A 15,717-nucleotide genomic window follows, 5' to 3' on the forward strand; every position below is an offset into this window, starting at 1 on the left:
GCAGCCAGCCGCCTGGGGAGAGACACCGGGAAAGCACGGGGTTAGAACCGGCTGCCGTTGGCCTCCTGTGGGCCGGCAAAGCCCCCCCAGCACATGCTGTCCCGGAGGCGGGGAGCAGCCCGGCCACGGCAGGCGGCGGGCACTGCAGCTGGGCCCATGGCCATCACGGACACTGTGTGTGCGCTGATTTGCATAACTCTTGGCAGTTTTTCTTTCTGTACCGTTTGGCACGTTTACTCATTCAGTAGCCTGGAACCAGCAACCTCATCCACAGATGATGGTTCCAGTACATCAGAAGGTGGCTTAGCATTTTCCATCAGCAGAGTCAAAGTCTGTAACCTACCGCATCCCATTTTGCAACATCCCACTTCAGTCCCCACAATCAGAAACTTGTTCCTGATTTAAAGTTCTAAAGACTAGGTTTTCATAAACCTCTGCTAGGCTAATGGTTTCCTTTCCTTTTCCTCCTATCAGGTATTTCCCTGTCCTCCCATCAGTTCATTCTCCACTGAGTCGACAACTATTTGTTCTAAGTAAAACATACATAAATATATTTAACATGTTCTTGTCCTTTCTTGCTTGCTAATAGATACTTTGTCAACATTTCTTCCTGGTTCCAAATCCCAAGAGTGCACTCCCCTCCCTCTTCACTGCCAATGCTGGGCCACTGGCCACTTTTTGAGCTGAATTTTTAAGCAGGATCATCAATAATCATATGTGTACCACCGAAGCTTTTCATTGCCTTCAAATCTCATCGACCAAGAAGGTAACCACTGACTAGCAGTGGGTAGCTTTTTAGAACTTCATGGAGTTAGTTAGCTGTGACAGACTAAGCAGAAGCCTTGCTGATATTAACATGAGACATAAAAGTTTGAAAATGCTTTTAAATTTGGTTGCTGTAATGATATAATTGTTATTGCCAAGATTCTCCAGGTAGGCAAGTTAAACAAGAAATATTTTTAGTTGGACTGGCAAACTGAAAAATAAGCAACAGTAATAAAAATGCTTTGTCTAAAATGGGAAAGTAATTTGTGACTTTCGAGGCAATTATCTTGCTTATAGCAAATTGAATTTCACTGGCTCAATGATATAAAAAGGCCAAACCTATACAGCCATTAGGTGCGCCTAGACATCATCAAAAATAAGTGCCATGAGGTGGGAAACATTTCAACAGCATCATTAACAACCCCAAAGAATGCCCAAACGATCATATTTGGGAATTTTAAAATGGGCTACTTGGTGCTTGGGCTGCAGATTTATGGGCACTCCAGTCCATCATTTTTCTACCAAATAAAGGGTCGCATCTCTCCTGACTCTCAGAAGCATGTTCTTCCCCCTCCCTCTTCTCACTGGACCCTTCACCGAGCCCCATTGCCTTACTGATGTAGAAGAAAACCATCCAACTCTTTGACCCCCCATCAGCTTGCGGTCTGAGCAAGTTAAAGCCTGACAAGCGCTGAGGCCCAAACAAGGTGAGTGCCAGGAGTGTGCAACCACAAAGCAGAAAGAAGGGAGAGTCAGAGGTGAGGTGTGAGTGATTTCCCCCTTCCAGTGGTAGAGCTTCTCAGTTTGGCTTACCATCTCATGGGAACTGCAGTTTTGGCAGCTGGGAGAAATACCACTATGGTTCCTGTAAAGAAAAAACAAATGTTACCCTATTGCTGATAACCAGCTGATCATCTGGAACGGTTTTCCAGCAAGATGAAAAATAAAAAAAAAAAAAAAAAAAGCCTGAATGCATCCCTGATCTAAGCAATCCTACAATATTGACTGCATCACTATGCAGCAAATTGATATTCATGATGTAAAAATAACTCTAGCCACTTGTGGTCAATTGTTGAGCTGATCATCATCAAATAAAGGTTCAAGTAGCCCTAGCTAGCGTTTAACAGACAACAAACCACACCTGTTAAATTAATTGAAGCTGATGATTCGAGTATTGGAGACATCAGAGTATCACGAGAACCTAAATTTCATACCGACTGAAGTTAGACAAGAAAATTTCAAATCTGACTGAATTCTTAGGATACAAGGTACACAATGCAATGCCTCAGCTCTGCTAAACACAAACTGCCAGTGATTTTACATGAACATTTGCCTATGTGCTGCAAGCAGCTAAGAAGTGAAGTTGTTTACTGCTTGGCTAAACAAGCTCTGTGAGCAAAGCTCCACGTCATGGCCAGCATGAATACTTTAAGTATTTCAACCGGCTGCAGACCAAAGTAATTTCAAAACATCTTAGGAAGGCTTGAACATCTCCCCCAACCTTAAAGCCCATCTCATGGTGAAGATCAGCAACAGTCTTGGATAGAAAAAAAAAGAAACACACAACCCCATCCTGTCTCAGTGATTTGAGGAACTTGGGCGCTTGCTGCATTGGGCATCTCTCACTTCTGGTGAAGCCCCACAGCTGCTCATCTGGGATGGCCAGAAACTACGAAATGGATATGTCAAGGCAAGGCAGCAGCCAGCTGTAATCTTGGCAACGACACAAACATTAAGAGTCTTTTCTTCCCTCCCTATATTGTTATACAGCGTAAGATAATTCTTTGGGAATTCAAGAACAAGAATTTGTTAAATAGCTTATGTTAACAAACCTTAGTATTGTGACAAGGTACCACATTTTATGCATCAAGACTTCCTACACAGAGGGAGGCAAAAGCCAGTTCACCTTTTGGGGAATTACAGCTTCATTACTGGAATGGCAGAAGCATCCAACTTTGAAGGAAAGTGAAAGATAAAATAATACTATTGTTATTTCTCTTTTTACCCTCCTCTGCTAGCTTGTCAAGCCAACTCCACAGCCATTGTGCCCAAATTAATACAGGCAAGTTAAAAGAGCCCAGACAACGTAATTTTGTAAAACACTAAGGACTGAAACAACAATCCTGCATGTTCGGGTACACAACTCTATGGCTACGGGCACACTGACAAGCAGACAAATAGCACGTTACAAGGACATGCTTCATAGCAAGGAAAGACTGCCTCTAAAAAACACCTGCCCTCACAGGAATTAAACACCAGTGCTGCTGAAGTCTATGGGCAAAATGAACCTGACACAATGAAGTACAAAAGTTGCCACAAACTGAACTGAGCGTAGCAAATAAGTACATATATACGCACACCCCTACGGTTGTTACCCATTATGAAAAACCAGCCTAATTTCTCACCAAACAAGTGGCAAAAACAAAACTCAGTCTTTCAGTGCAAACTGAACCAACACCATCACAAACTACGGAGCAAGTACTTGAAGCTACCTAGCAACAGGGAGATAATTCAGGGTAAACAGAGCTATATACTCGCAGACCTATACTTTGTCTGTTCAGTCATGCCAATCAGCGTGTCTGAACATCCAAATGCTCCTGACAAATTGCTCACAAGTAATCCCTAATTGCCATGAACAGTATTTAAAAAAACCATTTTACATAGAAAATGTCAAGAAAGCAATTTCACAGGAAACATAGGAATGAATTAAATTTAGGCATAAATCAACCACCTTGAATCACTAACCACCCTGCCTTGACAATACTATGAAATACTTCCATTTGCCAACTCTTCTTTATGAAATAGTTGAATTTTAGAAAATTAAACTGTAATCTGATCAGCTCAGTCTCCAAAAGCATATAAGCTATCAGAAGGAAACCTCTCAGTTCAACTTGATTAATACTAGCCAGATTTCATGAAAAGAATCAGGCAAGATTGCTTTCAGATGTAATGTCTAGCTCCACTTGCATTCAGAAACACAGAAAAAGCATGAAAACAATCCAGCTGAAAAAAACCTTACTAAATTAAGGCACAAACTAAGGCTTAGGCAACATGCCTTAAGCTTGAAGAAAAGAACGTGTATCTTAATTTTACTTGCAACCTGGGGGAAAAAAAATACTATTTCAACCAAATACAGTAAAATTTAAGAAGTCTTCCCAAGTCTTCAGATTTTCCAGCGTGGGGAAAAATGGTGCAGCAGCCACAGAAGTGAGGAAGAAAGCTACTCGGCTCACACTCTGTGTCAGAGCTGAATGAGCGCTGCCTATACTTGTCTACTAGCTATTTTTGTGCCTGCATTTGTATTTCTTGATTAGAGGCTGTGAAATCTGAGAGGTCTTGGATTGCTTCAGTTTGCCTTCCCGGTACGGTGTATTCTCATCTTTGCCATACACTGTACCCACTGCTAGTCCCCGTCCGGATTCTGCTGGTTGCAGATACGGAGCCATCTGCTTTCAAGGAGCACAGCCCTGAGATGAAAATTTCTCTCTTGTTTAGGGAAATGTGCAAGAACTCTATGCAACACATTTATATAAAAATCCCATCTTTTTGAATCAATAGCAGGCTTCCGACTCAGTTGTTTTATTAGTTGGAGATCATAGCCACCCTGCTTTTTTAACAGCCTTTGCTTCTTTAGCTACTTTACACTTCTGCACTAAACTTTTCTCTCTTTTACAGCATCAGTTAGTAACCAATTTACCTGCTCAGTTTTGGGCTGAAATTTCCAAGATGCTTACAGGTTATGCTTTTGTTACTGGAAAGCAGCGAGACACCTCATGTTTTGTTACCCTTAAATCTAAATAATTTCCCTATAGCAAATGCCACAGTGACCACTAACTAGTATTTCTTAAGTAAAATCTAAACAGTATTTTACAGTAGTGTACTGCCACGAATACAACATCTGAAATGTGCCTATTTGCCCTCCAAGTTCTTACAGTATACAACAGTAAAGAAAACAGTAATTCGTGATGTATTAACCCCCTTCAGATATAATTTCCTTACTTACTCAATCATCTTCAACTGAACTCTGGTGCTCAAAGTGGATCAGTCAGACTCTACGATATGTACACAGTAATATTACAAAAATCTCTTGCTAAAAATAAACTTATTATGCTAGCTGTAAAAGATCAAAAGCATCTATGTAATTAAAAATTATTAAATTGAGAGTACATATGAAACGAACTCTGCATTGTGCTTTTAATTAAAAATATTACCCTGTAAATTAAAACTGAAGGCTTAAAAACGGTAATTAAGGTGGAAAGAATTATTGGAGAAAAGGATCTTTGTATAACTTTGAAATCTCTGAGTAAATTTACGATTAAACACAGGAAATTCTACTGGAAAGAAATGAAAAAGGGCAAAAGGGGTCTAGACGAAAGAAGCTGCTAAGTAGACGCATTACTTTTGTAAGAGAATAAAAAGGCGCCATTTCAAATTAAGAGATCTCACCATCACGCCGCCTCAGAGCAGGCTAATAGCTGTCTGTAAGAAATTACATTTAATGGGGGGAAAGGCAGGGAATGCTTTAGTAACAACCTGGGCAATTTTGTTTGTGACTCTGTCGCCCTGCAGCAAGCTGCTTCTCATCAACAGAAGGAAAAAACCCAACAACGCTCCTGTTGCCCCAAATTTTCCTTTAAATCAAGTCAACATCGAGTTCTTTTCCTGCTAAATCCAGCATTAGAGCTCAGTACAACAGTTGTTCAGAAGGGTCTGGAAGCAAAGTACGTGACATTGTCACTGTAAGAACAGTTTCAGCTAGCTTTAGGCTCTAGAAAAACCAGAGGATGTATTTCCCGTGGACACCCCAGAAGGGTGTAGCTGGTGAGGTTTCGGTCTCCCAACTGACCTTGGTGACCTTGGGAAGCTTTGCCTAGTTGAGAAGGAGACTGCCTGGGTGACAGCGCAGAAAGCCACTTGTATAGAGGTAACGGAAAAATCACACACACACACCCCCTACTAACACAGCACAGCTTTAAGGCAATTCGGCCCCATCTATGTGACCCTGCTTTTGGAGTCAGGGGGAGAGGGAGCGAGTTCCCAGGGGGGGCTTTCCCACTCAGCTGTGAACATCTGAACATCACGTTACACCCTGGTACCGAGATCAGCTTGCCCAGCAGACACAAAGGAGGCACTAAGTACCTGGTGGCTGGATTTCTCTGGGTTCTCCTTACTTCACCGTCCAGAGGTGTCAGGCACATGGTGATGCTGAGACAGGCAGGGTTTGCAGCACTGCTTCTTGACGAGTCGGTTTGAGTAGCTACTGCCTGTATTCTTCCACTCCACCAGCAGGTAAAACCCGCACGTGATGGAAGACACTGGGCTGACTGCATTGAAAGTTAACCGTTAGCATAACCATAACTCCAAAAACACCATGATGTACAGTGAAATACTAGAACTCCAGATGGATCACATCTAACCATTTTAATAGCATTTCAGCAAAGACTCATTTGTACAACAGAAGGAGAAATAAATCCATACTCGAGAACATTGTTTGAAAATACAACGGGCTTTCTGGAAGCTTGATGGCTGGATTTCCTTCCCTACAGATTATGGAAGAGTAGCTGACATGTACTGTCCTTTTAGAGAAGCATTCTTGTTAGACATATTCTCGTTACCTGCAACTGGTGGGCCAACAGAAGGACTGTGGAATAGACTGGGACTGTTACAAAATTAAGGCTTAAAAAACCCCCCAACAAAACAACAAAAAAACCCAACCATAACTCTCAGCACAGCAATAGTATCAAAACCACAATAATAATCCGTATGATTTTCCAAGCCATACTAAAAACATTTCAACTCAAACACAATACATATAACGTCTTTATTAAAGAGATTGTTTTGTATGAGGGCAAACACTTCTCTGAAAGTTTTAACCTTTTGCATGCCAAGAGTCAGCATTAGTCCGAGATCATAAATCCACCTGTAAATTGGCAACTTCCTTATTTTCCGAGCAATTCTTTCCCGAAAATCTCACCTCGTGTAGCAGAGAGCAGATGACACATTATTCATGCTCAGTAATTTTACATGTGTACTGTTCTCAGCCTCAACTTTTGAAAAACAGAGATAAATAACAATCAATAGTCACGTGCCCTTTATTTGCTTTCAGTGTAACATTCCATGCTAATTGCAGATGTAATATTAATGAGTGTAAATATAAGAATTAACAACTCTGGGTTGGTTTTCTTCTCTTTTGTTTTTACATATGAGTATTTTGGCTTACAAAATTAACAGCATACAGTAAATAATCCTCCCATACTTTGTACAAACTACATGATTTTGATATACAAGGATTCTGTTTTTATTACAGTGACAATATACAACCATGTCTATTTACAATGCAAAAAAGTATATAAACCACATTTAAAACATTCTGCTACTGGCAGCCACTATTGTTTAGGAGGTAGCTTTAATTAACAAAATGAACTGAAGCCACATTTCCCATCATGTGTTCTATCAAATAATTTACAATACAAAGATAAAAATTCATTGTATGAACAGTATATACAGTTTAATTCTAAAAACAGCAATCTACCTTTAAATCCTACCGAGAATGTCTCCAGAGTAACTGGGATGGCAGTGGATTTGCTCTTGATTTAGCGTATTGTTCAAGAAACATACATAATTACTTAATCATGCATTCCTAACTTTGTATCGATCAGATTTCAAACTAAATATAGATAAGCAGATCACTGATTGTACTTAGAACATTTGGGTCTCAGGACTTGAATGGTTTAAAATCGTTACACTGATTTACATGAGAATCAGTGACTTTGCACAGTGTACTTCACTCTCAGTAAAATAACTGGAAAAACGCTTTTCTTTATTGCAAGATTGCTTTCTCTTTTCCCTCCATTTGCTAAAATGTCAGTCTATTCATAGCTATTATTGGGGCGGTGTAACATTCAACAGGCTGCAGGGTATTAGCCAGTCTTTCTGCAAAGACAAAAGCCCTACACACTGACAGCACTGCTCACACCCCCAACACATTGATATTCCTTCCGATAGTGTGACCAAACTGCGTAATACTGAAGAAAGTTGCTGTGGTTCACCTGAAGTAACACATCATCACTGGAAAAATGTGTTCAACCCTCTTATTCCTGACAGCTGTCAATATTATCATTTCATAAGTCTACCGGTATTGTGGATTACAAGTGCTTTATTGTAACAAAAACTTTAAAAAATTGAACGTTGGCTTGAAATACAAAACAAACATGATATTCCTATATTGCTGTCACAGTTACGTATGGGGGAATTAATCCCTTTTTTGGCCCTGCAGTAAAATTCATCCTGAGATTCAATGGTGAATACACTATACAAAGCTAGCAAGAGAGGGGGTTTTAGCTTAATTATAGAAAAGTCACATTTAAAAATAATTTCTTTAATATTAAACAGCTGTCCTTTATATTGTGCTTTGGCAGAAAAAGAGAAAAAAAAAGCCAAAACCCAACAGAACTTACCTCGCCAACAGCAGAAGCAAAGTACAACTGGAGTACAACACGGAAACACACCACTAGGTAAAAAACCAAAACTGTATAAAAGAAACCACTGTTGCGTGGAAAGAGTAAAAACATCGGGTAACAAATCTGGTTTACCAATTATTTACAGTCAGGGCAATCAATTTATTTAATTATTTTTAAAATGTATGGCTCAACAAGTTACTGCCCGCTTCCCTTCTTTACAAACGACACTAAACGATGATTACAAAAGTGCTTCCTGCTTGAAAGGTCAACACAGGCACCAGCACACCAAGCCTTGTACCTCTATGCCAGAACAGCTGATGGCAAAATGCCTTTTTCAGTCTTTAATTCTTGGTATGTTGTAGGCGTAACGCACCAAAGGGAACCCTCGGCTTTGGTAGAAACAGGCACGGCCGCAGGCCTGCACTTGGTCTGAGCTGTCCGACACAAAGGAGTCGTCCTCATCCGCGTAGTCGGAGTGGGCAGACTGGGTGCCGCAGTCCAACCAGTAGCCATCCGGCCGTTGGCAAGGCACCACCGCCAGCGCCGGGCAGCTGTGTGACTTTATTAAATGTTTACAGGGCACGGGCTTGGATAAAAGGAGCGATTCGCAACATTCGCACACGGTGATGTTACCCTGCAAGTGGGTGTAGACGCCACAGTCGTAGTAAAAATCCTGTGTCACGCAGCCCCCTTGAGCGTTGACAGCAATCGCTACCACTCCGTTCTTCCTGGTCAGGTGGCGCCTGAGCAACTTCCAGTCTTCCTTGAACTTTGGGTTGAAGAATACATACAGCACGGGATTCAGGCAAGCAGGTAATGGGAAAAATATCAAAGTAACAGACTTCATGATTTCAGGGCTGATAGAAATCGCAGTGATCAACGGTGCAAATGAGAAGAACGCAACGGGGCAGAAAAAGATGCAGTTTGTGAAGATTAACCAAGCGACATGCTTAATCATGCTGGACTGTGAGTTTTCAGAGAGGTCCTCTTTTTCCAAGTTGCAATACAGTTTCGTGTAGATAATAGCCATTAGCAAAAATGCTAATGAATTCAGGAGCACTAAAGTTACTGTGAAACCTAACGAAGGCGTTTCTCCAGTGGGGAAGGGCAAGCAAAGGGGTGACGCCGAGTACTCCGCTTTGTAAAAAAGTGGTAAGCATCCTGCTACCACAGCACACAGGAAAGCAAAAACTGCCGCAATCTGAAATTGTTTTTGGTGATTGCTTTTCCCCTTTTTCATGATCTCCTTTGCAGAGAAGCTCCGTTCAACAGCTGCCAACATCAGGAAAAAAATGGCACTTTCTGACGAAAAGACTGCAAGAAACCCAGCAACTCTGCAGCCACTGCCAGTCTCCCACCATATGCCAAATTCAGCAAATCTTCCCCAAGAGACAGCATCCAAGAAAGTTAAAATACCAGTATAGACTCCCATAAATAAGTTAGAGACAGATATCAGGCCTATGAACAGTTTGGCTGATGGCAATGGAGTACAGGATGCAAATATCGTTAACATCACAAGCAGGTTGAAGAACAAAGCAACCAAAAAAATAAACCAGACAGTAAGTCGAATCATCCAGCTCCCCAGTAAATATTCACAAGGCTTAAAAGCACCTAGAAGAAAAAAAAAAAACAAACAAACAGAAAGACAACCCATTTAGGAAAAAATCATGCCTTAATAAGCAAGATTTTCAAAAGGTATTACAAGAGCACTCCTCATTAATTCATGAATAGAGTACACAGCTGAATTGCTGAATAGGTCAGCTAAAGTAAACGATTCTGCTGAAACTATTTACTAATTAATTATGCTTGAAATAATAATTACTGCAATGAATGGTCACTTGAGAATACTTCGTATAAACAAACTAGCTAAACAAACTTAATTACCTTTCAGCTACTCAAAATAGCTTTTATTAGTGCCACCTGAATACTTTTTTATTTTCCTTAGATTTCATACTTCATTAAAAAAGCTGGTAACAAAATCAAAGCAAATGTTCACAACCAACTTGTAAGGGGAAAGAATTTTTTAGAAGTAACATATTCTCTCAAAAAAGTATTCACAAACATGCCCTCTGGAGTAACTTTTGGACACAAGAAAACATCTGTAAACCAGCCCACAAGTTCAAATTAATCAGCTTTAACACGGACAGGAATTCAGTGCAACCCCTCTCCCACAGCCTCGTCACCGAAAGGCACCATGAGCTTGGAAAGTCGTATAGGGAAAACTATTCTTTTTCTTCTTTTGCCACTTAAAAATACTCAAATCATAAAAAAACTCCAACAAGCAAAATGATTTGAGGCGAGATAAGGAAAAAAGGTCACTGCTACTGCTTACCCTTCTAATCCTTCTAATTGGTATTTATTCCATAGGGAAATCCTACCGATTTTAAGTAACAATTAGAAGAGTTTAACCTCTCCTACATCCCCATTAGGCATTGCTAATTGTCCGAAGCGCAGCAGCTGGGGATCCCTCCCTGCGACCAGGCACTCCGGGGGCCGAGGGCAGAGCAGCAGGACGCCAGGCTGGGCCCCCACCTCGGGCTGGAGCTTCCATGCCACGTCCAGCCCTGCTCGTGCCCTCCCTTGAGGCAGGGGAATGGGAAGTACAAGCCAGCCCTAACATGGGCTGCAACGGCAGCTGCGCACAACGGTTAAACGCCAGTGCAAGGATCTCCCAAGGCCTAAGGCAACTTCCAGAAATTACTGAACTGACAAGTCAAAAAAGAATCTTTTTGTTTCTTTAAAGAGAGCAAGCTTCGTTCCTGGGCAAGAACTAATGGTGTTAAGTGGATTATCAAGCAGTCAATTCAGCAGGAAAATCACTTTTTTTTTTTTTTTCCCCAGGTATTCCCAAGTACAACATCCTCACCAGAGTAATTATTTTTACAGTACATTCCTGTGATGCAACAATACCTACTAATCTCAATCTACATGAAATAGAAACAACTTCCTACTTCAGAAATTTTAAAATGTCTATGCTGCGCATCCAAACCCAACCTGTACTCTGTTTTCTAGTACCTATACAGCGTGATATCCTTAGACAGATAAAACCCACCACACTTTCCTGTCTTTCTCCCAAAGTCTACCTATCCTTCAAGTTAAAAGCTAATATTCCCAGCCCACCGGGGGAAATCCATGCTCAGAAGCGTGAATTTCACGGCTTTCAGTGCTATGCCACTGGAGTGCCACCGTTCAGCGATCCATTCCTGCCATTAGGCAAAGCAGAAAGTGGATCTACGAGATGAGCAATGATTCAGACCTTACACGGTGGGTGGAGTGTCCTACTTATGACCAGATGACAGCACGGCACAGAAAACAAGCTGTTAGCATGGGAGGGACTGGTGAAAAACAAGGCAAATGGTGAACTTGTAAAACAAGCTCTTCCTTGCTTTTAGAGCTGCAGCATCTCTGGCATGGGCAAAAAGAGAGTGCTAAAGGCTTTCAAGATTTAACCCATATAACACACTACCCGAATTCTCAGTCTGTGATCAGGAGATCAAAAGCAAATAAGCAGCACCAGTCAAATTAATTCTCAGGTCACATACAGTTACATTAATAATATATTTGACTTTCTGACCACCATTTTTTTTTTTGGCCGTGATCAAGAAATCCTTGTGATGTTCTGTATACTAAGACTAGAGCTAGCCCAAAAGATGAAAACCAAACAGATTTCCATAATGGATATAAAATACCCCTTTAGGAGAAGGGAATGAAACAAGACTTGGAAAGCCTTTGCTCATCCAAAAGTAACTTCACTGGAAGCATGCTGTTCCCCCCATCTACGTATTCCTGTTTATGCAGACAGGAGGGTACGAGACGTGTAGAAGGAATCCTCTGGAGAGCCCATGGCAAAGGCAAGGAAGTCAGAGGCACCACAGCAAGTGCTTTAGGAGCTGCGTGGATCTGTGTGTGGAAATTTTCAGTTTGAGGAAGAGAAGCAGAAGGGCAGCACCGAAGCTGCCTAGAATGCAAGTATTCGTTTGCAAGATCAAAGACTTTCAACACTCCTGGACTGTTCAAGCCTGAATTGGAGTAGTTCTGGTGTGCCAGTAAGACTACTCATCACACAAATATCTGCAGCAGTTTACGATGCTACTGCGTGTTCCAGCTACTTGTAACAGCCTTCTGCTGTCAGTTAATGCGGCTATAGGAGGGCTGGGGAACACATCACGTGAGCGTTCCTCATCCTCTCTCCTGCAGAGACATCAAGCTTAGTTCAAACCACCAACGAGAGCAGTTTGAGTTAAGCTTTTAAAGCACAGGCTGACTTCTCGCTGCAACAGATGAGCATTTGTACCGTCTGCTCCGCAGACATGGCTTTGGCAGGAGTAGCGCAGAATTAGAGGGCAGTACATTAAAGACAGCAGGATCTAGATACAAGCATTACAGTCTCGATTGTTCTGCTTACAGAAACAAACTTCTGGTTTTTTCCTAGCGTAGTTCTCCAATACAGGGCTACGTGTCTAAAGCAGAGCCAAATCTTTGTGCCTGCTCATCCAAATCAACACTGAAATCAAATGAAGTTTCACCCAAGCATCGTAGAATTTAATCTTCTGTGTACAGAATGACTACGAGGAATGAAAGATGTAATTCTGCAGACAGCTATTTGCATAACACCATGCCTGAAGTTCACAGTGTGACTAAAGCACATTATAAAATTTACCTGTTGCTGGTGTACAGTGAATAATAGTCTGTCCCAGTTCCTCATTTTCCTCATTTCTCAGAGCATCTGCATCGGCTGTATCCAAGCAAAAATGAAAAACAGGTCAGTTGTAGGAAGGGGAAAAAAACAACCAGTGAAATGCAGTGAAGTGAAGCTGCCTAGGATCGAAGTAGCCCCGTGAAGGATCAAAAGACCTAACGCTTCACCAGCATTCAAGCCTTTAACGAGTGGAGCTGTCTGGTTTGCCACGTAAGGTTGAATGCCTTGTGCAGAAAAATTGCTGCAGCGGTTTGAGTTAGTGCTGCCTGTCCCAGCTACTCATGATGCTTTATAACAATGCAGCAACATCCTTCATCACCGGGGAAAGATCTATGGGCCCTGAAGCAGAGTGTGGAAGGACAAGTTCTTTCTGAACAGGAAAGTCGGAATACTGAGAACCATAAAATATTTTCTGCTCTGGCAGAAAAAATACCGGCAGTTTAGAATTTTTTAAAAAATGGATTTTTTTTTATTACTTTTATTTTTAAAAACAGGCACATCTGACACTGTCAGGATAAGTCCATTTCACTGATTTAGGAGGAACACGGCACTGCCAATCTGTAAGCAACTGTGCTAAACACTTTCAGAGACAGCTTTTGTATCCCAATGAAGATTTACATTTTCCCAGTTTCCTTATCCAAAACCAACATACACGGTGTTATTTGGTCTAGTCTGGCCCAGAATAATACTGCCGGTTTACCACAATGAGGCACTTACCCTTCTCACGATCCATCGAGGCACCTTGATCTTGGTGACTGGAATCTTCAGCATTAGAGTTTAAATAGGAATCGCAACCCCAAAACGCACAGCACTGGTAAGCATATGGTACTGAGAGTGACCTGCAATACAGGCAGAACAAAGAGTGCTACCCACTGTAAGCAACGTTAAGACTACCATCTATTACAAATATTTAAGTGGTGCATTCCAGCGCTAAAACTGAACCTTGTTTTTGTCACAGTCGCTAACAAAAACCTATTTCAAATTGGATCAGTTGTAACCATTTCTGATGAACTTTTGCAGTGAGATAAAGGATAGATGATGCACCCAATTCTTGTCTGCTGCAAGGAGTACAATGAAAATTCTGTGATGTTTAGCTCTCCTTCCTACTCTTTCTACTCCATACACAAACCAAATTCTGATCTGTGTTGTACTACAAATTAAACTGAAAACTACTACGGCAAATTAAAGAGTAACTGTTTTGTAAGGAAGTTAATCCCCAGATAACCAGAGTGTTAAAAATTACTTCTTTCCTCCTCAATCTTCATTTTGTGGCCCCAAAATAAGATGTTTTGGTTTGGGGTGGTGGTTTTTTTGCTATTTTTTTGTGTGTGTTCGACAGAAATGGTACACACTGTTAATCCTGGTAGAGAAGTATTACAGCTGCATACAGGAGTTTTAAGAAGTCCACATAAACAATGAGATAATAGCAGACCAGAAGCCAATTTTTTCTGACTCAAGACTACAGTATCAACTATCTGCAGTATCGTTCCCGAATTCTGTTCTTGTAAATATTGAGAAGGATCGTCAGTCTAAAGGATCCTACAACGGATTAGTTCTGAAGCACAGATCAAAACCTGAAAACCAGGCTGCTGTTTCCACAGGACTGCTGAGGCATGATTCTAAAAGCAACATGGATTCCTTTGCTGGCCTTGGACAAATTAACAGTATCTTCATCTCCATTTTTTCCATCGCATAGTACAGGAAATAATTTTTAACTGCTTCTTTTTAATGTGCAGCAAGATCTTTGAAAACACAAAGCAGTTCATCACTGTCTGATCCACCTCCCACTGAAATCAGTACCAGGTTTCCATTTGAATGATTACTGTTGCTCTTATCATTTGTCTCCAAGAATCAACAGCATATGTATAAAGCGAGGCGATTACGGAATCAGACACCTGTGCCTCTGCTCCCATTTTCCACACTGAAAGACAGATGTGCTCAGTTCAGTAACAAATGGAATCCAACCAAACCACTATCGCAAAGTCAGATGGTACCTGCCTGAAAAGTGGTGGAGGGAGAATATAAAATGTTCCCAGAAAATTATCTGCAAATAGCTTCTGAACCACAAGTGTCAGATGCTCTTTCATATATGCCAACATTAGGGCACTACAGGACTCGGCAAAGGGCCAGATCACAAGTGTTGTGTAAACTGGCTTCATTTAGTGTCACATCCCTTGTTACTATCAAAATAAGCGATGTGCTCTGTGGTGTTATTTACCAACGTACCGGAGCTTTGCAAAGTTCTTCGCTGCCAAAGCTTCTTTCAGCTCAGAATTGCCCGCAAGTTTAAGCTGGTTCAGTCCACTCAACCCATCCGTTGGAATTGAAGTGAGTTCATTGAAACTGAGGTCTCTGAAATGTGAATATTAAAACAGTTTTACAACAAAGTAAGTTTGAAGACCCTATAGCATACATTTCATTGAAGTAGGAAGGCTTTGCAAAGTCTCACACCGAGGCTGTGGTTTGGCAAACACCTGTCCGTGCAGCAGTATTTTTTAAAATTTAAACTTTAAAGCAGCGTGCCCTGCACCTGTTCAGCTAGCGAGAGGTTTCGAGATTCACAGAGATGAAATGCATGATAGGCACATATCAATTTTAAGCTGAGAATATTATTAAATACCTCAGCAGTCGCATGACAGAGAGAGGAGGTCACTGCACAGAACAGCCTACCACTTACAGGTTAACGATAGCTCCAACAGTGGTGAAGGCTTCCTTGTGGATCTGATGGATCCGATTTCTGCTGAGATCGCTGCAATGAATGCCAAAGGAGATTATTATTTTAGCAGTTTCAGA

At 41.3% G+C, this 15,717-nt stretch overlaps 1 protein-coding gene across 3 annotated transcripts in view; it reads right to left on the reverse strand.

Annotated features, from left to right (window-relative positions):
• Nucleotides 1-6,562: 6,562 nt before the first annotated feature.
• The window catches only part of LGR4 (leucine rich repeat containing G protein-coupled receptor 4), an 87,643-nt gene continuing 78,488 nt past the window's right edge, over nt 6,563-15,717 (reverse strand). For all 3 annotated transcript variants that reach the window (XM_080405279.1, XM_080405280.1, XM_080405281.1), the window contains exons 14-18: nt 15,602-15,673; nt 15,151-15,276; nt 13,642-13,763; nt 12,886-12,960; nt 6,563-9,836 (exon numbers count right to left, since the gene is read on the reverse strand). In XM_080405279.1, the coding sequence (XP_080261405.1) occupies nt 8,560-9,836; nt 12,886-12,960; nt 13,642-13,763; nt 15,151-15,276; nt 15,602-15,673 (1,672 nt within the window). In that variant the 3' untranslated portion in view covers nt 6,563-8,559. The remainder of the gene's footprint in view (nt 9,837-12,885; nt 12,961-13,641; nt 13,764-15,150; nt 15,277-15,601; nt 15,674-15,717) is intronic.

The sequence above is a fragment of the Falco punctatus genome (assembly GCF_963210335.1).
Source record: "Falco punctatus genome assembly, chromosome: 10".
In the NCBI taxonomy this organism is placed as follows: Eukaryota; Metazoa; Chordata; class Aves; order Falconiformes; family Falconidae; genus Falco; species Falco punctatus.